We start from the raw sequence: 22,752 nt of genomic DNA on the forward strand, positions 1-22,752 counted from the left end.
CTCTGAAAATAGAAGTATTTCTAGTTGACTGAGCACGTAAACCATGGGGCAGCATATACATTTATATGCAAAATTTTATTTAGTCATCCTATCACCCCTACGAGGAGGGTATTTTTATTTCCCCATTTAACAGATGAGAAGCCTGAGGCTCAGGGAAGTTAAGTAACTTGCCCCAAAGCACAGCCAGAATTCTCACCCACACTCGTAACTGCTCTGCATCCTGCCACTCCTGGCGACTGCTCGCATCGTGCTGGTGGCCCAGGTCAGTTCCTGTTTGCTGCTGAGAAGAAATGTCCAAAAAGCAGTTTTTAAAAGCAAGTCAGTGACAGGCACAGACATGAGTACGTAGCTCATTCTCTTTGGTTTCTTGAATTTGAGATGAGATCAAAATTAAAACAACAGACTGCAGAAGAATATGGAGAATGGAATCCTAAATAAACTTCATGTTGATATTTTCGTTCTTGAAATGTTATGTACCTCCTTATACCATTATACTTAACATTTAAAAAACTATCATTTATTAGAAATTGTAGCTCTATTAAAATATTCTTTCTGTATGGTGGAAATACAATTTTAGATGTTTCACCAAATAGACTTAAGTGGTAACTATACAGACTATGTAAACTTTTACCAAACAAACTTAAGTGGTGACTCATAGAAAACAATGTGCTGATCAAGAGTCTTCTGAAGATTTCCTAAGCTTTTTTTATTATTTCTTATAGAAATGTATAATATAGTAGAAAGGATTTTTTTTTTTTTTGGGGGGGTCTCAGCTGTATGACTTTGGTCAAGTCACTTAACTTCTCTGGGCTCAAATTTTTCTAAAAGTAGAGTCGGATTAGATTCTTCTAGATCTCTCTTTTAGTGATAGCTGTGTATCATAAAGCATTCCCTGGCTGTTTAGTTGTGCTGAGCTTTAGAATGTTTTGAAATAGCAGTTATCAGGTCATATTTACTGAGACCCGCAGCCAAGAAATGTGGAGTAATGGAGGTGACCAGAAAATCTAGCCAAAGGAATCCGCTTACCATCATCCGTGAGCATCTGTGAGTTGGGTTGTGCCTCTAATGGACCAGTCTTAGGCTGAGAAGAGCCTGTGTTTGCCCGTGGACCAGAACATTCCAAAAGAAACAGAAAGGGCTTCATTATCTGACTCAGGTTTTACGTCTCTGCCTTGAAATCTATCCTTTATTTTCAGGTTGCTGAATTCTAACTCATTTACAGTCATCCGGGATGATGCGTTTGCTGGACTTTTTCATCTTGAATACCTGTAAGTTCTCTGCTTTGTCCATCTGCCTAGCATTTGGCATCTCAGTAGAATTCCTGTATTGCTTTCCAAGCTGGAACACCATCTCTTCGAGAGCTTAGGGGTGGAGAAAATGGAGAAAACCCCATTCTCTTTTCAGTGCTGACCTTTTATAGTTCACTTGTGTATAAACATGCTGGGACAGGAGGAAGCTGGAGACAAAGACAGGGAAAGGAGACAAAGAAGGAAAGATATTCATTCATTCTCTGCTGACATTTAATTTGTCATGTAGTAAGCACAATTGGAAATTGCATTGGATATTTTTACCTCTCATAACTAGGCATGGATTTGCTGATCAGCCAGAAATAAAGCTGAAGGATTCTGAGGGTTACTTATTTTTAAATAAAGTCTCCCTATTTGGGGATACAACTTCATGTTTTTAATTCAGCTGTTCTATATCCTGTTCGCAGTATCTCCTGTGAGCGCTTGATGAGCGTCTGATTTTATTTTTTCTCCTTTAAAAAAAAAAAAGGTTATTTTTCCCTTTTTAGATGTGCAGTTTTTTTACCTAGCAATGAGCTTGCCCTTGTTCTGATTTCTTTTCCTGATTTGCCTTTTCCCCCTTTCATGTCTTTTTTCCCCTTAAATTCTTTCATCCTTGTCTTCTAACTTTGTAATAATACTAATCCTGCTATCAGATGGGCTTTCCCTACTTAGCATTCGGAGGGGTTTTTAAAGCCTCGTCTCTGCTTTCTTATCTGAGGTTCACAGGTAGATGTTTGAATTCTGAACACATCCTGGGTCTAGGAAAACTGCTGATTTTATGTCCTCAGGAAAGACGTCTCTGGGGAACACCTTCCTCCAGAGGACACATAATATGTTGCTCTCACAGTACTCTGACGGCATGCCTAGTATGGAAAGTGCAGTCCTACTGAAGTACTGGGTCTAACTAGGTTCTGCCAAAGCACATGAGCGGCCGAGGGAGGCAGCAAATGCAAAGCTATCAGTTTTCTCTTATGAGCCCTTCATCTTACTGTCAAGGTTATGGAGGAGGAAGTTCGCTTCAGTTTATCCTGAAGTCTATTATGGAAAAGACCCCTGATTTTTTTAAAAAAACAGACATCAGAAAGTAATCAGTACAAGAGTGAAGAACTATTTTGCTCACTAATGGCATCATGTTGCAAAGCCTCACCCTTGGACCGTCTCATCAAAGACCCTCTTACATTTCATGTAATGTGATGCCGTAAACTAAAGTTTAGTTCTCTCTGGCCCTCAGGAGTAGTCACAGTGCATTCACTTCATACTTTTCCACGAAGACTTTAAAGCACGGCCACAGGTATTATTGCAAGGTCCTGTGTGCAAGCCCTAAGACGTCTTAGCACAGAGAAAGAAGTTTGGGCCATACATACCTTCCTTGTACCTCCAATTCCCTAGTGGCCTAGGGATCTTGAGAATCTCCTTGCTCTGTCACCCATTTGCTCAGAGATTAGACTGCAGGACACGATGAACTCAAGTTTGCCAGAAGCCAAGCTTAATGGAACTCTCCCTCAGCAAAAGCTTTAATATGGAGACATAAAACAATGGGCTCCCCTCAAGGGACAACCGTATTAACAAAAGTATTAATAGCCAGGCGCTGTGAAATGTAAGAAGGGTTGAGTCGGGAGAATGTCTGGAAGCATTCCAGTCTCGCAGAACTTCTTGCCTTTGTGTAGGGCTTTCTTCTTCTTTGTTTTTTCCCCAAGCTGTTTTTGCCCGTGTTGCCGACTCTGAATTTGAAGACTTCTGTGCTGCTTCTGGAAGGAATACAGAACACACCCTTGTGTGCATACGTTCTTGCACACATACCCTGCTCCCACTTGGAATCTGGTGTGGCTGACCTAGTCTTCAGAGATGAATTTTTAAACTTCATGAGTGCTTTTAGATTTTATTCTGAAAGCATACCAATGTCACTTTTTAGAGAGATTAAGCAGAGAAAATTCAGTTTAATCATACTGCTGTTCTCCTTAGGTTCATTGAAGGGAACAAAATAGAAACCATTTCAAGAAATGCCTTTCGTGGCCTCCGTGACCTGACTCACCTGTAAGTCCTAAGAAAAGTGTTGTAAGTTCTTTAATGGGCAGAGTAAGATTCACTTCCTGATGCCTGTCTCTTTCTGTCTGTTTCCTCCATATTGTAACATTCTCTGAAGGAAGCTGATTTCCAGGTTCCCCAGGAGGTTTCCATATTGTCGATCAGACACTTGCCTGTTGTAATTACTCACACGCTTGGCTTTATTATCTTTCCATCCTCCTGAATTGCCGTTATGGACCCCATGACTGCATGTGAATTAAGGAGCACCCTGAGCCATGAGGGGCCTGTGTCCAGTGATGGAGGAGGTGGGAAGGAAGCTAACAGATATCATACAACTACTGTGTGCCAGGCACAGTGCTGGGTGCTTACTGACCCTTCTCTTCTTTATCTTTAATAATAATCTGTGAGTCCCCATTGTACCGATTTGGGAACTGAGGCATCAGTGACTCATTGAAGAATGGTAAATGCAGGATCAAAATTAGGACGAGGTGGAATAGAGACATTTTTGTGGTTCCTCTAATTTGAATGCAAATAGCTTTTTCTTTTATGTTGGATTAATCTGCAGCTTAAGCTAAGCTCTCTGTGTTCTTTAATAGCTTTCTGGAGAAAAAAATTAAACAAATTGATTTGAATTGGCATATCAGAATGAAGCAAGTACACACACTTAGCAAATTTAGAAAACTGGAAAAAATAGTGGCTGTGTTTATGAAAATGTAAAAACAGTCATTGTCTTGGTAGGAGCAATTTATTAGCCAGGAACCAGATCCCACTTGCATGATAGATATTTTGTGTTTAAGTATGATAACATGTCTCGTGTCCATAGTCAGCTTGTCTGTGGTAAAAAGAAAATTGGGAAAATTGGAGGGCTTTGAGTGGGGATGTTGGGCAGAGGGGTAGTACCTTTAGCGTGTGTGACCCTGACTAATACAGCATCTAAAGAGGTAATCATTCACATTATTCCCTGATATAGGCAAAGGTGTCTGTCAACAGGCTCAGCAAGCGCTTGATTCTGGAATCCTACCAGGCAGAAGCTCTGCCTGAGTTAATGCTTATAGAGCGAAGAGATGAGGGAACAGAGTGGGAGGTCCAGACATCTAGATCAGCACAGTCAGTCCTGGAGAGCATGAGACTCTCATTGGCATTATTGCTCCAGGTTTTCTTTTTTTCCTCTAAAAGTCTTGATTTTTTTTCAAATTCAGCTTAGATGCCAAATCCCCACATTCCCGTAGAGGCTGAAACAATGGGCTTGGGGTCACATAGACTTGGGTTCAGATCTCAAGGCCTTCATTTATTAATATTGCTAAGCCTTTTCGAGTCTTGGTTTCCTCATCCTTAAAATGGGGGTGATTGTACTGACCTCACAGGATTGCTGCACGTAGTGGGTTAATGCCTGCTTGCCAGGCATCTGATCCATTACCCGTGGTAAATGCTCAGGATATGGTTGGCCTTGTTAACATCATCATCTCATCAACAACAGCATCATTCCCTCCCTCCACTCGTTAAGAACTCTCAAATGTCTCCATGGACTGCTGAGTAGCCTTGGCAGTTTGGGTGGCCAGACAGGGTCTGCTGAGGAGACAGCTGTGGGTGTCTGGAGAGGAACAGCTGTGGCCAGATAAATCTGGTTCCCAGAAGTCAGGAATGAGGGGCTTTGTTTCCGGGCAGATTATGAACTTAAAGCAAAGCTGGTAACTGGTTGAATTAGCACAGATATTAACTTTCATTTGACCAGTTGGCTGTGGGTCCCTGGTCTGAAAACAGGTGTGAATGTGCAGTTGTTGTACATGTATATTTGCATACCTTTGTATATGTGTGCCCATGGGTGTATGGACTTCTATACATGTGGATACGTAACTGTTTGTGTGTACGTGTTTGTGCATTTGCATGCACAACCATATGTTTATATTGTGTGTGCATATGTGTAAGAGGCACCTCCTTTTCTGTGTGACAGGCAGAGAGCACGAACAGAGGGAACAAAGGAGTCCTCTGTTTGGGTCCAGAGAGCATCCGATGCGTTAGAGAAGAGCTAGGCCTGTCCCAGCGTGTATTAGCATCCTACACTCAAGCCTACAGGGCCCCCTCTCTCCAGCTCTCCAGCCGCATTTCCCTGAATGTCCTCAGAACACTGCTCTCTCAGTGAGCCCCCACGCAAACCCAACTCGTCCCATAACCAGGCTTTTCCTCATGTCCTTTCCCTTACCCAGGATGCTGTTCCTTCTGCCCACGATCTCCTAGAGTCTACTTTTCCTTCAAAGTCCAGGTTAAGTTCTTTCTCCCCCATGGAGCCATTCTTGACCTCCCCTCCACCCTTCCTGTAGCCTTCCCTGTTGGCTCCACATACCCAACACTTGACTGTAGACACTGGCGGTACTGGTGGTGCTATTTTATGGATGTTAGTTTTATCTCCTCAGCTTGGTTGAAAGCTCCCTGTGAGCAGGGCCCATGTGGATCTTCCTTAGCCCTGCTCTGCCCCCAGCATCTAGCACAGGGCTAAGTCAGGACGTTCTGATCTGCTGATTGACTGATGGGTTCCTTACTGAGCTGGATTTTCCGTATGTCCTCTACTTCTGGACAAGTCAGGTGACTTTTAAAAGTTGACTCTTCTAGGCTGGAGATGTATGTAGTCATTAAAGCATTTAATACATTGTTTAAAGAATGAACCAGTCCTCCGACTTCCCCTCACTTTTTTGTAAACTTCTAAGCCAAGAGAGCACATCAGTTTTCTAAAGTTCACTCCTGTATTCAAGGAAGTTGCTATCTGGCATTTGTTTAAGTATCTGATTTTTATCTTTTATGAACTTTTCCAACACCTACAGACTCACATTCGTAAGTCTAGAAACAGAGATCAGGTTTCATAGCATTGAAGGAGCAGTGCCAATCTGTAACTAAAATCTAGGAACATTTGTTTTCCAGCGGTCTCGTAAAGCCCAAGGGACAGGTTGCTGTTAAGTAGTTTTAGAAATGAAGGAAGTGCCATGAATTTGTAGACAAAATGAAGTGGAAAGTGAGACGTTATGCACTGAGTGTGAGTCGAGTGGAGAGTTCAACTAAACGATCTGGCTCCCTGAGATCTCAGTTGAATGCTTGGAATGGCTCCTGAGCATTCTGCGGGCTGCCTTAACCAATCCCTATATTCTTATCACTTCAATAACAATACATTTCAACTAGCTAAAAATTTTTAGCTAAATAATTAACCTTTGATTAGCTAAGAAATTTTGTACTTTCTAGAAAAAATGACCATCAACCGGAAAAAAGTCAAAACAAACATCTCCTTTTATAATTTCAAAAAGCTACTTCTAGAGTATGTTCAGTCTGAATACATATTCAGCCTATTTTCCAACATCTTTTAAAATGTACCAATAAATCATTTAGTAAAGAAAACTAAAGTAGTACATGAAATTGTATTGTAATCCATTTGTGGTTGCCTAGATGGGAAGGGGTGTAATTCAGAAACTATAGGTCTCCCCATATTCTCTTGGTATCTTGAAGCAAGAATGTTTGGATTAAGCACAGGCTCAAAGCGCTCTACTCTAGCTGTGTCTAAGGAGGAATACCCATTTTTTAAATTCTTCTTTCTGGGATGGGTCATTGTGATACTACAAAAGACTAATTTCATATGTATTTTTAAAGATGTTGGTGCTGAATTGCCTACATGTTTATCATTTATATGTTTTGCTATTTGTTCTCATGTGAGTATAAAAGAAAACGAAAGTAGGCATCAGTTTCTTGGCTGACTCACATTAGAGCATGATGCCTGGGGGAAGTCACAGGCTTGATGTACTTCATTTCAGCTCCCAGCATCTTCCACATCAACAGTCCAGCACCATGGACATTCATCTTCAGCAGGATGATGATAGGGTACTGCATAATCCTGAATCGTTGGAGAAAGAGGCTATGGTGTTCATCCAGGAGTCTACTTCCTGGAGATGGGGAATGGACTAGGATATTTTAGAAAGAGCTTCAACACTAAAAGCAAAAATGCAAAATGGTTTGTGGTCAACCTTCATTAATGAGAAAATAAAATTGATCACAGTCAGTCTTCTCTAAACATTGTGGTTCATTGAGATTTTATAGTATGATTAGGGTTAGAGCCGAGGGGCTTCATGTAAAAGAGTATTTATGGAGTCCTTTCTTAGAGTCAAAAGTAATAGAATTCACTTGGATGGACCATTAGAGAACTTCTTGGGATAAGACTATGCATCTTTTTTTTTTATCATTGTCATTTTAGTGCATAATTCATTCATTCAACAAAGATTTACTGAGTCCCTACTATATGCCAGGGACTGTGCTAGGAGCCGGGGATACAGATGTGGATAGACCACAATTTCTGTCCTCATGTTGTTTATATATAGGGAGAATACACAGTGAATAAACAAATAGGTAATTGAAATATATAGTATGCCAAGTGATGGTCATGCAATGCGATCAGCAGAGCAGGGAAGGGAGATGTGTAGAGGTCAGCGAAGGTGGTGATAGTTGGGGACAGACCTGCAGGAGGTGATGGAGTGAGCTGTGTGGGCATCTTGGGAGAAGAGCATTCTGGGCAGATTAAGGACACATTCAGAGGCCTTGAGGTGGGAACATGCTTAGCTTGTTTGAGGAATAGTGAAGAGGCCAGTCTGGGTGATCTGAGTAGTTGAGACGTGGTCCCGCAGGTAAGCGGGAATGGAGGTAACCCTAGACTATGGAGGGTCTTGCGTGACATCCCAGGGACTTTAGCTTTTATTCGGAGAAACATGCGATGTCATCTGAGGTTTAACAAATGTATATAAAGAGCTTAATAGATGCTTGTTTTGAAAACAAAGCAAAACAAACTTACATTGTACTCCAGCATCTATAATGTTATCTTTGTGTAAGTAAACTCATTTCTTTATCTCAGCGTCGAAGACCAAAGCCAGACCTTGAACCATGTTGTGCCGAAGCGGTTTAGAGCTCTGTTTTAAACCATCGGCTTTATTTAAGGGACTTCAGTGTGACAGGGCATGAAGATAATAACCACATTAAAAATGTGACTTTCTTGTTCTAGTTCTTTGGCCAATAACCACATCAAAGCCCTCCCCCGGGACGTCTTCAGTGATTTGGACTCCCTGATTGAACTGTAAGTAATGAAAATTAAGTTTGTGTGTGTTTGTCATTGTGTCCCAGTTAATTATGTCTTTAAATCCCTCTCTCCCTTTACTGCATTCCTTTTATGTTGTAGCTGAAAATCTATGACAAAGTACTGCCTGCTGGGAAACAGGGTGCAGTTTGTATTGTGTTGGATTTTGCCGTTTAACAAGATACTTAGTAGCACTGGCTAGCTCTTTCCCCGACATAGTGTATCTATCTGCTTTATCTCCCAGCGTTTGTCACTTCTCACTGGACAAAGTTTAACAATATCTTAAAGCTTCAATTGTGTCTGTGAAAACCGTCTTCCTGTAATGTCCTGTTTTGTTTGTGAGAACCTGTGTCGGTGGTATTTTTCTGTCATCCCTCGCCCGTTTCCAGCATGGCATGGTGACAGTTTCAAGAGGGTTTGGGGAAATGTGATATGTTGGCTCTGAGAGCTTTCTGTAGGCCGTGTGGTTAAAATTATGGGCACTGAGGAGCTTTAAATAAAGTCAGTGATAAGTGCAAGAAATAGGATGCATTAAATACAAAAATTTTTTAAAATTCCATTGGGGGGGGATTAAATATATCAGGATGTTAATAATTCTGGAGTTTCATGTTCCTGCCCAAACGTTTCAGATATGTCTATTTCTCTGTGTGTGTGTTTGTGTTTTGTTTTGTTTTTTAGAGATTTAAGGGGCAATAAATTTGAATGTGACTGCAAAGCCAAGTGGTTGTATCTGTGGTTGAAGATGACAAATTCCACCGTTTCTGATGTGCTCTGTATTGGTCCACCAGAATATCAGGAAAAGAAGCTAAATGATGTGACCAGCTTTGACTATGAATGCACAACTACAGGTATTCAGAACCTCTATCATTGAAGCCTGATATTTAGACTAATCCCTTTGTTTTTCCTTTAGATCATCAACAGGGAGTGGGGAGAAGTGGGTGTAAAAGTTTTCTATCAAAATTATTTTTGAGAAAATTTAAGCATCCTAAAAGAAATGAATTGACGTGGTAAAGAGAATATCTCAACGGTTTGGAAGGATTTTTGTTAACTGCACTGGCTTTATTTTTATTCTTTTTGATTCTTTACAAAATTCAAAAATCTCTAAAGATGTTTTTTAAAGGTCAAAGTATAAACCAGTGAGTTCAGCATAAAAAGATTTTCAAATCAGTCCAGGTTTCACGGAAAGCCAGTGCTAAGAGGCCTAAATTACTGTTCTCTTTGCATTCTATCGTCACTGTTCTCTTGGTTGAGTAATATGAAGTTTATTGAAAATTTAACTAATAAATACCAGAGTTTAAAATCTATAAATTGCTTTTGTAGTTCCATGTAAGAAGAGGTAACTCGGTAAATTATAACCAATGGCAAAGTAGAAATATAACTTAACAACTAGTTATCAAAGGAAAAACTCACATTGAAGAAAAAAATGTAAGGAAAGTTTGATTTTGTTTTCCAGGGCCTGCCTCAAGGTTTCAGTTTATACATTTTTCAGGTTATAAGATAAAAGTAAAATACTGACAGCTCAACTGTCACATCTTGTGGAGGGCAGGGGAGTGTCTCCGTGGGAAAGGCTTAGACGGAATTGCTACAGCTTCTAAAGGCAGATTTGAAAGGAGAGCAGATCAGTCCGCAGTATGCAGCCTGCTTACCAGACTTATAAATATAAACATTTAAGTTGTGAGTTGATATCTACAAAGCCTCAAGGCAAGTCAATAGGAGCCACAGAAATGAGAACTGAGAAAATAGTTACAGAAACTCAAAAGACAAAAAAAACCCCAAGAACAAAATTTCATAGTTAGGCCAGTCCTCCTGCCTCCCTCCAAACAAATAAACAAACAAAAACTCACAGAGTAAAAATTACTTCTAGATATTTTTGTAAATAAAGGGACCTTACGAGTTCTGTTCCTTTCTGATAGAAAACCTGAAATCTTAGGGAAATGCCCTTGTCTTTCATCATCGAACAGAGGCTTGTTCAGCTGTGTAATTGGCAGGTGCCCTCCAGCTGGCCGAGGCCACTAGGAGCTTATTTATTGTATGGTAGAACACTGCAGTAAATCAGAGGTCGTAGTCAGTGGCATTTGCACCAAAAGGTGGCATTCAAGGCCATTTGATATTAAATGCTAAACCAACGCTTGCTGGGTTTCCTCTCTGCCTCTTTTCCAGTTTTTCTGGAGAATTCTCTAGCTCCTAGGTGAAGTTACCAGCTTTTCCACTGTTCTGTTCACACCTGGCCATGATGTGTGCAAACTTGGCCAATGTCTGAGAGGAATGACATGGGCTAGAGAGAGGCTTGGGGAACTGGGAATAATTTATATGAGAAAACATGATTTCTGACCTTAGAGCTCTGGGGATGGTTATGAAAATGATCCAGGTTCTGAGAATTGTTATAGGAATGAAGAGGGCTTGGAACCCAGGTAGCCAGTTCCCCAAATCTGTTCTAAACCCAGAATCCATGTGGCGGCGTGAGCCCGCTGACACATTGTAGGGAATTCTCTGTCTTAGATATATTTGTCTTTGCTAACAAGCTTCCTACTAAAATTTAGAAAGTCAGCAGTCCTCCCTGGTACAGAGAGATGATGACTGTCTTTGCTGTTGTTTCATTTAAGATTCATGAGCAAATTAGCTCTTGCTCACTTTGTTCCATCATGAAAAAATGGCATAACCAAGTTGTGACCCGTCCCCGTATGTCCCTGCCTTGTAAGAACTAGGTCGATAAATTGTGAGTTTTTTGGCTTTCTATCTTCTGCTCAGATCAAGCCTCATCCTCTGGTGCTCTGTTAAAGGCTGGGGAGGAAACATGAGGATGGATGGGAGATGGAAAGCCAAATCCAACAGTCATGGTACTGTTACCGCATCCTCACTAGAGAATTGGGAAGAAGCGTGTTTTCTGAGTGCATCCTTTTCCTCTTAGCTCAGATTTTCAGGAAAAGAGTAAATTCTTCAGGTCGAGGAAGGAGAGGAAGATACTGTTCTTCCGGGGGAGAGGAAGATAAGTTACCCTTCTGTTCCTGGCACAGGGGTGTAATTAACACCACAAAGCCACCACTGGACAGCTTCAGCTCTCTAGATTAATCACAGTCCTTCCATAACCCTCCGCTTCAAATCTATTTTTAACCACCTAAAAATTCCTCTTACCTACTCATGATTCCCTATGTTAGGTGGATAATTCACTAAATTCCTTAGAGGGAGTGAATTTTGCATCCTAATTGTCCTGTTAGCTTCCCTATTTCAGGGCTGATGAAAATGCAAAGAGAAATAATGCATTAATGTGCAGTGGCTCTCCCAATAGGATCAGCATCATGTATAATTTATTTTCTGCATGTGCTATAAATAGCTATATAAAAATCTGTTGATTCCGGTGGGAGCAAGGCTTAATTGTAAGAGTCCCACTGACATCATGAACTTAATCCAATGTGAATGGAAGTGGCAGTGCTTTTTGCAGAGAATGCCATTAATACTTAAACACTAGTAAATTGATGTCATATCAATATGTGTATTCTTTGAGCTCTTTCCACAACGAATGTGCTTTTGCCGTTTGTGAATGATAAATGAAGATGGGGATGGGAGAAGGTATTGGGATTCCTCGAGTCCGCCCCCCCCGTACACACAAACGCAGCAATCATATTCTTTCACCCTTTTCTTCCCCTTTTTCTTCTCTTCCTCCTCTTTTTTTTTGAGGAGAGGAGAAGAGGTTTCCTATTAAGAATTAGATTTATAATTTGAATGATTTAACAGTCTGCGTTGTGCCAGATGGTCAGTATTTAGAAAATAGTATGAAACCAATGTTTTGGGAAAATAAATGATAATAGGACCAGTAAAGCCTGAATTTGGAAAATCCTCTCTATTCTGATAGCTCTTTTTCATCCCGGGATGCTTTAATAAAAAACGGAAACTTTTTGGGCTGCACTTTGAACGACCTGCGTTTTTAAGCAAATGCTCATGTTTCTGAGAATTCAGAGCGCAGTCAGGAGACAGATGAGAACAAGGAGCCGATGAGTTACAGGCATCGCAGGCATGTCTGGAACCTTCTGCAGACTTATCTTAGACGAATGCAACTGGAGATGTTGGAGGAGCTTAGAGCCGTCTGGCTTGTAATAAAAAGAACACAGCTGTGTTCTCTGAGTCCTTTTCTGTGTCCAGAACAGGAAGCAGACGATGACAGCTGCCATTTCCGTCTTGTTCCGTTTATCTCCGTGAGAGCACAGAAACCTCAAAGACTTGGGTGGTCAGCAGCCACTTTCTGGCTTGAACGCTGGTTCTGCCAGTACCAACAGGAATGAACCGAGGTTGAGTTTTTCCTGTTTTGGTCTCTGATGGAGCAACGCTGGTATTTGGGGGGTTGGTTGAGGGCTGGGGCTAGGAGCCATTGTGACTCTTCTCTAAGTCTTCATGCAGGCAAACTGATGCTATCATTGTAACTATAACTAGATAACTGTCTAGCTACCCAAACAAAAATCCTGAGGGTTCCCATGATGAGGCTCTGTGCTAACACTTATCTGTTTAGTCTTGTTTAGTCTCTCCAATGACCTTATGAAGTAGACGATACCCTCATTCCACTGACAAGGGCCTGAGGCTCAAGGCCAAGGTCACGGAGCTGCAAATGCAGGCGGGAACCTGATGCCCAGTGGTCTTTAGGTCTTACCTAAAGTGCCACCTCTTCCCAGTGCTCCACTCCCTGCTGGGGGGCTGCCTTGTCCACTGTGGCCGCCCCTCCCCCAGCCTCCCCTTGCTCTCGGGGTGCAAAGGCAGCCTCCTCTTCACTTCTCGCTCTTCTCCCTGCACCTTGTGTGCATCATTCACTCAGCCCCTGTCCTCTCGCCTCACAGTGTTCAGAGTGGGCCATGGGACAGAGACAGCCTTCCACACTCATCAAGCCAGCAAGCATTTATTAAGCACCTCTTGTACACTCAATGAGGAGAGGAACACCTCCAAAAGGTGACATGCATTGAGCACTCACTTGGCACTAGAGACCGTTCTAAATGAGTATGAGTCATAGTATACGATGGGGAAACTCAGGCAGAGAGAGGTTAAGTACCTTCACCAAGGTCACTCAGCAAGATGGTGGAGTCACAGCTCTGGCATCTTATCTTAGATGCCATTAAAATGGACACTCCCCCAAGAGATGGCCCAGTGGTGGCTAGGACAGAGGAGATGGACTGTCCTTTCTTGGACCTCAATTCTGTATTTATCAAGGACTTATATATGCTGAGCCCCGAGATGAGCTTTTCCACCAACATCAACCAGTGTGTCCTTGCTGTCAAGCTTGGGAGGTAGGTGTCACTGCCCCCATATTGTGGAACAGTAAACTGAGGCCTTATAAGGGGAAGTGGGCAGTCCAGGGTCTCAAGGACAGGCAGTGGTTTCAGGTGATCTGACTCCAGGCACAGTGCTCTTTCCTGTGCCTCATACTGCCCTCTCTCCCTTAGCCCCGCCCCCCTTCTGCCCGCTAAGCGTCACCTGCTCTTCCCATCACTGTTCCACTCTTCCCATCTCAACGCTCACTCAGCTGCTCTCACCACCTTTCCTGCCTGTGTCCCTTTTGCGGTGTCCCTCTTCATTCACTACTAAGTGGCCCCCCTCTTTATTGCCTTTCGCATTTGACATCTTTTATGAGCCTTCCGAGTCAGAGTTATTTCTTGAGTGGCTGCCAAGGGCTTGTGCCATGGGAAACTCGGAGGAGTGTAGGACCCAGGTCCAACCTCAGGAGGCCGTTGGTTCAGGAGACACCCCGTGCTGGCTGTGTGGCCACAGCCAGGCGTGCACCCTCTCTGGGCTTCAGTTTCTGGCTCTGTAAAATAACTCAAGCCTCTAAGATCTCTCCAGATCTATCTGTGATGTTGCCATGGTGGAGACTCAATCATTATGAATAATAAGATGTAAACAAGAGCGCCTAATTATGAGTCCAGCGAGTTAGGAAGAGTCCTGCGGATTGGACTGACTTTGTAGAGATGCGACTTGAGGGGGCATGGATAAAGATCGCGTGGGGAAGAGATGGGCAAAGCCAGAATTTTCTTATAAGAATGACTTTCCTCAGCCAGCTGTCTGCCATCATTTTCCCTGGGCGCAGGCAGCCTGCTGAGAAGCAGAGCACGTTGAAGCACCTCTGGCCAAAGAAATAGCTTACCTTCAACTTTGCTAGTGTTTTATTTTTTAAATTCTTTCCTCATTGGTTTTCTGGCTACCCCACACACCAACGATCCTGGCTTCTGATGGCATGCTCACCTTTCCTTGGTAAAACCATACATTCCCTGCCAAGATTTATTGCAGTGAGCCAGCAGTAGCTCAGGGGAGTGATATGGACGAGGAGTATTGACTTTCCACTAAATGTAAGAGGAGAACACGTGCTCAGATAGGACGGGTTCTGTGTTGCTTGAAAGTCCAATCGATCTCCTGTAACGGCTTGTGGAGCTGCAGAGCATGTCCGGATCCCAGGCACAGCTGTCACTGACCGCTGCACGGGGGCCAGTACCAGGAAACGCACTTAGGTTAGCTTCCCCGCCCTGTGGCTTTATAAACCTCTGACACCATATCACGGGGTTTGGTCTGGTTTCCAAATGTGCAGTGTGCTGTTTGGGGAATTCACTTTTAGTTTTGAACCTGCGGTGGCAGTGTGTCTCCACCGGGATAATGCAAGCTGGGGGGTATGACAGGCGATAAAGGATCCCGTTGTCAGGTAACCTGGAGCAGCCCCACAGCAAACAGAATGGAACAGGTTTCGTGACTCTGGGCGCTGTTCTGAGAGGGCTAGAAATACAAAATCCAGGATTTCCCAACCTGCTGGGACTCCTGCAGCCTTTCCTCACAGACTGATTTTCATGATAGTGTCAAGGAATGTTGCTCTGTGGCATCTTTTCTGTCTTGTGTTTTAGAAAGCCAGGTCTTACCAAATTTGTTTAAAAACTTGAGATCCTTTAGCCAAACTTGTGAGCTATTTATCTTAAAAAAAAAAAAAAAACCTCTATTAGAAGCTGTGCATTCAGTCTGAAAGTTCTGTGCAAGCCAGAATCCTTCTAGAATCTTCCAGAGTAAAGCACACTGTGATTGTGTTGCTTTTCTACTGTCCTTCCTCTTCCCCGGTCCTCTGTGGAATAAATGATAGAACGAACGAAGGGTAATGGGGGTCGGTAGTTCCCGTAAGAGATCTCACGGAGTCTTTTGTTTTTAAACACCCATTCCCAGATTTTGTTGTCCATCAGACTTTGCCCTACCAGTCGGTTTCGGTGGATACGTTCAACTCCAAGAATGATGTGTTCGTGGCCATCGCTCAGCCCAGCATGGAGAACTGCATGGTGTTGGAGTGGGACCACATCGAAATGAATTTCCGGAGCTATGACAATATTACAGGTGTGTTGTGGCTTTGATAGGATGTATTGACCTAATTTCAGTACGGCCTAAAGCCTGTGAGAGAAGAAACGTTCTCTGTCCTACCGAGGGAAGGCTTGGCTCTCTGAGTTGGCTGGGTTCGGGGAACACATTCCAGCCCACCTTCATCTCCAATTTTTTTCTCCACATGGTCAGTTATTGGTGAGAAACCTCAGGTGGTGATTCCATTTATTGTGGATGATCCTTTTGAAAAGAGAGGGGGGATGGGTTGCATGTGGTGGGAGGCATTTTCCCATAGTGGTGAGAAGTCACTTGGGGAACCCCTTGATCCTGAGCAGTTACAGCAGCCTGAGACTGCACCCGCTTTTTAGCAGCTAAATGAGTCCTTCGACTTTTGTTAAGCTGATTATTAACTAATATGCTAACACACGTGTGCATGTACACACACACACACATGCATATGCATGGACACAAATGCACACACACCCATGCGCACCCACGTGCACAGACACATGCATACATGCACACACATAGGTGTACACACACGTGCACACATTCTGTGGCTTGTTCCTACTGCCCCCTTGCCAGGTCCTGGCGATCCCTGCTTTTCTTTAATAAATACATACAAAAGAAGACGAGATGGGTCCCTAAATTCAGGACTTTAGGATAAGACAGTTAATGCTTCTTTCAATGCCGTCAGGGGATCCCAGTGTCTTAGCGCTACCAAAAATGGGCTGTCTACTTGCTTTTTAAATAAGTGAATAAAGTCAAAATAATCTTTCCAAGACTTCTCATTTATCAAAGTGCAATCTGATAATAATACTAACTTTATAAACAGCATCACAACAGCCTAATTGTCACCCCGTGAGAGGATTTCCTTTAGCGGTTCCTGATTCAGGGTTGAGCAGAGCTTTGCTATTGCAGCCAGGAGCACGTCTAGGTGGAATTTCCAGACTGGGAGGCTCCGAGGACTCTCTCAGGCACACAGTGGCTTCGCAGCAGGTGCGAGGAGGTAGGGAGGGCATTGCTTCCCCCTAGGGAGCAGAGCTGCTAATGAGCCTCATCTCAAGCACTGAGAGGTCTGTGTGATGCACATCCGGATGCTCCAAAGATGCCGTTGCAGATGAGCCACGTTGCTGTCGGGCCATCTGGCCTCCTAGTGCTGAGCTCACATTCCTGAGCTCAGAGCGCAGATTCAGCACAGAGCCCTGCAGGTGAACCGACAGAGGGAAGCCCAGGCCTTCGGACCCTAAACCCAGTCCCAGTTAAAGTTAAGTTAACCTAAACCCAGTTAAAGGAAAAAGAGAGATGGGAGGGGACTCGCTACCCGCGTGGTTTTTGCTTCCCTCTTCTTCCTGACTCGGAAGATAGGTGAGGGATGATGAGCTGGCCCCTGGGCCTCCCCCGTCCCCTCCCCACAGGAGGTGGTGGGAGCAGAGTGAAGCTTTGCTCTTATATGGGAGGTTTCAACACCAGTGCTTGTTGCCAGCGCTGGTTGCTGGCCTGGAAGATGCCATGTGCTGGTTTGTCTCATTGGAAACTCACAATTAAGGTATTATTGTGAGTTGCCTGCTGGTCCGCAGAGGACAAAGGCCCTCTCTTCAAGAGAAAGGTGGCATATAGACTATGAAGAACTCGGGCTTTGAAAACTGATAAATGTGGATTATTATCCTGACTCTGCCGTGTGCTGGGTGGGAAGTAGCTGTGGCTCTGAGGCTCAGTTTCCTCATCTGTAAGAAGAGCAGTAGGTATTCCTCACGTAGATGTTGAGAGGATCCAGTAAGTGCCAGGCACAGAGCGAGCGGGTCTTCAGGCCAGCTGCCTTCTTACACCTTTACAAATGAAACGATGGAGGCCCAGGCGTGTCCCATCACTCCACTGTCACTTCTGAGGCAGACCCAGGGTCTGTCACTGTTGTGTCCCACCCCTGCCCTCCTCCAGGTTGACCTTGCTAGGAAGGGACAGCACTGCCCCCGACCTGCCCTTCTGACATACTGCAGCTGGTGGCCTCCTCAGGTTCATCACAAAGATTTCCTGAGCACTTTCCTCTGAGCCAGGCACGGTCTAGGTGCTAGGGCCATAGCAGTGAACAAGGCAGATAAAGACTTCCATCCTCAGGGAGTTTACATTATAATGAGAGAGAGACAATAAACAAGACAAATAACTGTAACACATAGAACACGTTAGATAGCAGGCATGCTAAAAAGGGAAAAGAAGGTGGAGAAGGAAGAGTTGAAAAGCTGGGCGTGGGGGGATTGAAATTTTAGATAGAATGTTCGGTAAAGGCCTCATTATAAAGGTATTATTTAAATAAGACCTGTGGGATGTGAGGAGTTGATCCACATGGAGAGCAGAGCAAAGAGCATTCCAGAAAGAGGGAACAGCAAGTGCAAATGTCCAGAGGCAGGAGGGTGTCTTTTGCGTTGGAGGAGCACCCAGGTGGCCAGTGTGGCTTGAACGAAATGATCAGGGGCAGGTGCAGGAGACAGTCAGAGAGGAAAGAAGGGCTGACCCTGGGGCCTTGCAGGTCCTGTGAAGGACTTGGGCTTCTAGTCCGAGAGCTCTGCAAAGTCGTGGAGGGTTTCACGCGGAGGTCAGGGCTGAGCAGAACACACAGGCACCTGGTACGGAGTGCCAGGTGGTGGCCAGCTGCTGGGTTGAGAGTAGTTCGTGGGGGGTGGAGGGGACAAAAGTGGAAGCAGAGTGATGAGTTGAGAGGCTGTTGGGACAATCCAGGCAGGTACTGATGGCCTGGACCAGAGCTGCTGGGTAGGAAGTGGTCAGGGAGATCCAAGTGTGTGGGCCCGCGCCAGAGCCAGGTGGACCTGGCTAGTTTCCAGGGCTCCTCAGCCCCTCAGTCTTGAAGTCTGAATCTTTTGAGAGATGAGCAGCCCTGACGTGAAGCCCACCTGGGTCCTCTTCACAGCCAAGCCCAACACATGAGTTACCTGGTGGGGTAGTTAAGCTTGTGAGCTCCAACTTCGACTGGTTTTTGGTAAAACTGGCTCCAGCTCTTTCTAACTGGTGATCTTGGCCAAGCTACTTAATTTCCTTGAGCCCCTTTCATCCGTAAAATGGGAATTTCATGAATTTCCATTTTACCTGTAAGGTGAGATCATCACGGTATTGGACCCGTGGGGGTAATACGCATAATCCTGAGCACAGTGCCCGGCAGATGGTGAATCCTCCACAAACGTTGTGGTATCAGTGGGGATAAAAATAGATATTTGATGGGCTGGCCTGGCGGCACAGCGGTTAAGTTCACACGTTCTGCTTCGGCGGCCCGGGGTTCAGGTTTGCCGGGTCGGATTCCAGGTACGAACCTATGCACCGCTTGTCAAGCCATGCTGTGGCAGGCGTCCCACATATAAAGTAGAGGAAGATGGGCACAGATATTAGCTCAGGGCCAGTCTTCCTCAGCAAAAAGAGGAGGATTGGCAGCAGATGTTAGCTCAGGACTGATCTTCCTCAAAAAAAAAGAAAAAAAAATATTTGATCACCCTTCCTTGCTACCACCACTAGGAAAGCCACTGGCTTCAGATCTTTTTCTCTTAATTCGTGAAAACACATGCAATCCATACATCAGGGTCCCAACATGCCCTGCCAAGTACATATTGCCCGTTTCCTGTCGCTGACTGATTTCCGATCACATCTTACAGTTCAACCTCCTCACTTTCTTATATTTCTCCCTTCACCTGCGTCTCCAGGCTCAAATGCAGCCTTCTACAGGAAGCATTCCTTGATGACCTGTTTGGAGTGAAGTATCTGTCTTCTCTGTCCCTTATGTGAATTCCCTTTAAACACAAATGGTGTGCACTGTCACGTAAGTTTTCATTTAAAGGAGGGCAACTACCATTTATGTACTCAGTGATTTATAAGCCTTTTCTCACATAAACCTCATATCATTAAACAACTTCATAGCATGTATATTTATTGTCTCCATTTTATAGGGAAAAAAGTAGGAGCTGTCCTCCTTCCCCTCAGACCCTAGCTCTCTGCCTTCAATTAAACCCTCTCCAGGACTTTGATAAGCACAGGAATGCAGGACGGCAGAGCACGGGCTGAGGGAGGCAGGGGAGAGGGTGGTCATAGAAGCAGGTAGGCCGCTGGGTAGAGGCAGGAGCGTGACGAGCTGGAGTTCGGCGTGGCGGGAAGCCCTGCAGCACACGTGTGCTGGGCAGAGGACCAATGGGTCAGCAAGGGTGCAGCCCGGGCTGCTTGGTTTGAACGAGACCAAGGAAAACATGCACCCGGTCTCCCCTCACGGGGCGGTGCCTGCCTCATTTGTCATCTTGTCCCATCACAATCCAGGCCCGGCAAGCCTGGGGCTCCAAGGAATGGGAGGGGCACCTGCATCCTCCTTTGTGGTCCTGGTGAGCATGAGGCACAAGGGCCAGCTCCAGCTGTCCATCCGTCTTTAGGGGACGACGGAACCCATGGGCATTCTCTCCCATCTCCTTTCTCTCTCATCTCAGCTCTCCTGCTTTTGGTTTGTTTGCCTTTTGATTTCTGCATGCTGAGGGTGTTCCAACCTCTCATCTCTCTTCCCCCATTAACATACACACACACGCACACACACACGATGATCTCTGCTGCTACTGACAGCTCTTTGGGCCACAAGTGTCTACCTGGACAGAGGTGCTTTGGAGCATCTCCAAAAAAGGCATTCTTTCTGTCTCTCGCGGCCACTTGGCTGAGACTGGCAGAGCGTAGAGCACTCCTGGGCAGGAGGGACCCCCTAGCCAGGTGGCTCAGGAAGGGGACGAGGAGCAGGCACTCTCACCTGGTGTTGGCAGGTGGGAGTCAGTGCAGCTTTCAAAGAATAGTCTAGTCGTTTAAACCCAGAAAACTTGAAAGGTGCAGAAAGTTTGCCTCAGCAATTCCTGCATTTAAGAACACTGCCAGATGGTTTTCAAAAGAGATTTCTCTACAAAGAAGTATGTTGCTTATAATAGTGAAGAACTAGAAATGGCTGCAATGTCCAATAATATGGGATTAGTTAAATAAAATATAGTGTACCCACGCAATGGAATACTGCATAGCATTAAAAAAATCAAGTTATAGAAAATGCAATAACAAGGGAAAATGCTCACAACATAGTGGTCAAGTGAAAAAAGGAGACTATAAAAAACCCATGCATACCAAAAGCCCGTGTATGTGCTGTAAATAGACTTGGGCTTATTAAAAAGCACGTTTGAGTATGTGCCTAGGTTGACAATTAAAGAAACATATCAAGATATTAAGTGTTACTTCAGCATTTGCAGTATAGGTGATTTTGATTTTCTTCTTTTCTTTGTGCTTTTTGGTGCATTGCTGGAGGGTGGACTGGAGCCAGACTACCTGGATTTGGATCCCAGGCTCCACTACCTACTAGCTGTGTGGCCTTGTATAAGTTACTTAACTTCTCTGTGCCTCAGTTATACTCTATAAAATGAGGATCATGATGATAATATTAATAGTACTGGCCTCATAAGATTGTAAGGATTAAATGAATAAATATATGTAAAGTGCTTAGGACAGTGCCTGGTCATGGCACACACTGTGTGGTACTATTATTATTGTCAAAATGTTCTTTGGTGAACATTGAAAACCTTTATACTCAGAAAAAATAACAATATAATACAGTAATTAGTTTTAAACAAAGGAAAGAGACCAGGTTCTTGCCAGAAGACCGGAGCAGTGAAAGAGACAAGTAAATACCACTCTAAAACCCGCCCACCCCCAAGGTTAATACTAAGGTCAGAAATGGGGTAATTACCCTTGTAATTTACAGACCAAAGTCACTTTGATCCCAATTGCCTAGAAAATCAGGGGAAAGAAATAGCTTTTAATCGAATGACCTAGATGGAGGGTCAATACTCATTGAGACATGGGTGGTCCTGCTGCTTGCTGGCTGGAATGGGGGCATTAGGGAAGGCCTGGGGGTCTTGGTGTAGAGTAGGAGACAATGGGAGGAGGTGGCCCAGACACCACTGAAAATGTTCCCCTGTTCCTGCAAAGTTCTGATTTTGTGCTGCCTGAGCGGGATCCTTCAGACCGTTGCTCCTTCTACAGACGTTTATACACTGCCTGCTATGGCCAATGGCTAAAGTGTCTAGGCCTTTTGATTGTCAAGACAACTGCTTCAAGTATCCAGTAACAATAGCTACTAAGTATTGACCACTCCCTGTGTGGGGTGCTCTGTACTAAAACCACTGACCAGGAAATTTCTCGTTTAGTCTTTACTAGACCTGTAAGGTCAGCTCTGGTAGCATCCTCAGTCCCATTTTGTAGATGAGGGGCCTGAGCCCAGAGAGGTAACTGGCACAGGCTCAGGAGGCTTATAACGTGCAGGGTTGCATTTGGGACCTGGGCCACGAGGTCTAGAGTCACAGGGTTTAGCACTCTCCTGCCTTCCTTTGGCTCTGGAAATCAGAAGAGGTCAGATGTCTTCACAAGCCCTCATTTGTTTCTCCTGCTTCTGAGACCCAACTGACCGTTTTACCCTCACTAACCCCCCAAGAGAAGAAGCCTGTTTCATTGCCTCATTCTGCCCTGTGGTGTCAGGAGATACTTTTTTGAGTAACATGAAGACAATTAGTTTGGCGTGTCAGTGAATTTCCTGAGTTATATGCCTGCCTCTAAAGACAGCAGGGCCCGGGTGACAGGCACTTACCATACCTCTATGGAGGCACATTTTTTAAAAAATCTATTTTTTAATTTTTAATTGTGGGAAAATATATCTAACAAAATTTACCATCTTAACCATTTTTAAGTGTACTGCTCAGGAGTGATAAGTACATGCACATTATTGTGCAACCAAACTCCAGAACTTTTTCATCTTGAAAACTGAAACTCTGTACCCGTTAAACAACAACTCACCATTCTCCCCTCATCCGAGGCCCAGCCACTCTCTACCTTCTGTCTCTATGAGTCTGACTCCTCTGGGTACCTCATATAAATGAAATCATATATATTTGGGTTGTTTATGACTGGCTTATTTCACTTAACATTGTGTCCTCAACGTTCATCCATGTCATG

General features: G+C 44.2%; 1 protein-coding gene and 1 long non-coding RNA gene across 4 annotated transcripts in view; one reads left to right on the forward strand and one right to left on the reverse strand.

Annotated features, from left to right (window-relative positions):
- Positions 1-22,752, forward strand: part of LGI2 (leucine rich repeat LGI family member 2) — a 31,319-nt gene that overhangs the window by 2,782 nt on the left and 5,785 nt on the right. For all 3 annotated transcript variants that reach the window (XR_002807112.2, XM_023638281.2, XM_070262532.1), the window contains exons 3-7: positions 1,197-1,268; positions 3,252-3,323; positions 8,341-8,412; positions 9,091-9,260; positions 15,589-15,753. Coding sequence is in view for 2 of the 3 variants with exons in the window: in XM_023638281.2 (XP_023494049.1) it covers positions 1,197-1,268; positions 3,252-3,323; positions 8,341-8,412; positions 9,091-9,260; positions 15,589-15,753 (551 nt within the window). In the remaining variant the exon portion in view is untranslated. The remainder of the gene's footprint in view (positions 1-1,196; positions 1,269-3,251; positions 3,324-8,340; positions 8,413-9,090; positions 9,261-15,588; positions 15,754-22,752) is intronic.
- Positions 57-3,030, reverse strand: LOC138923499 (uncharacterized). Its single transcript, XR_011437167.1, has 3 exons — positions 2,654-3,030; positions 1,027-1,456; positions 57-280 (listed from the first exon to the last, which is right to left on the reverse strand). It is a non-coding gene; the product is annotated as an uncharacterized lncRNA (long non-coding RNA).

Source organism: Equus caballus, chromosome 3 (genome assembly GCF_041296265.1).
Source record: "Equus caballus isolate H_3958 breed thoroughbred chromosome 3, TB-T2T, whole genome shotgun sequence".
NCBI lineage: Eukaryota > Metazoa > Chordata > Mammalia > Perissodactyla > Equidae > Equus > Equus caballus.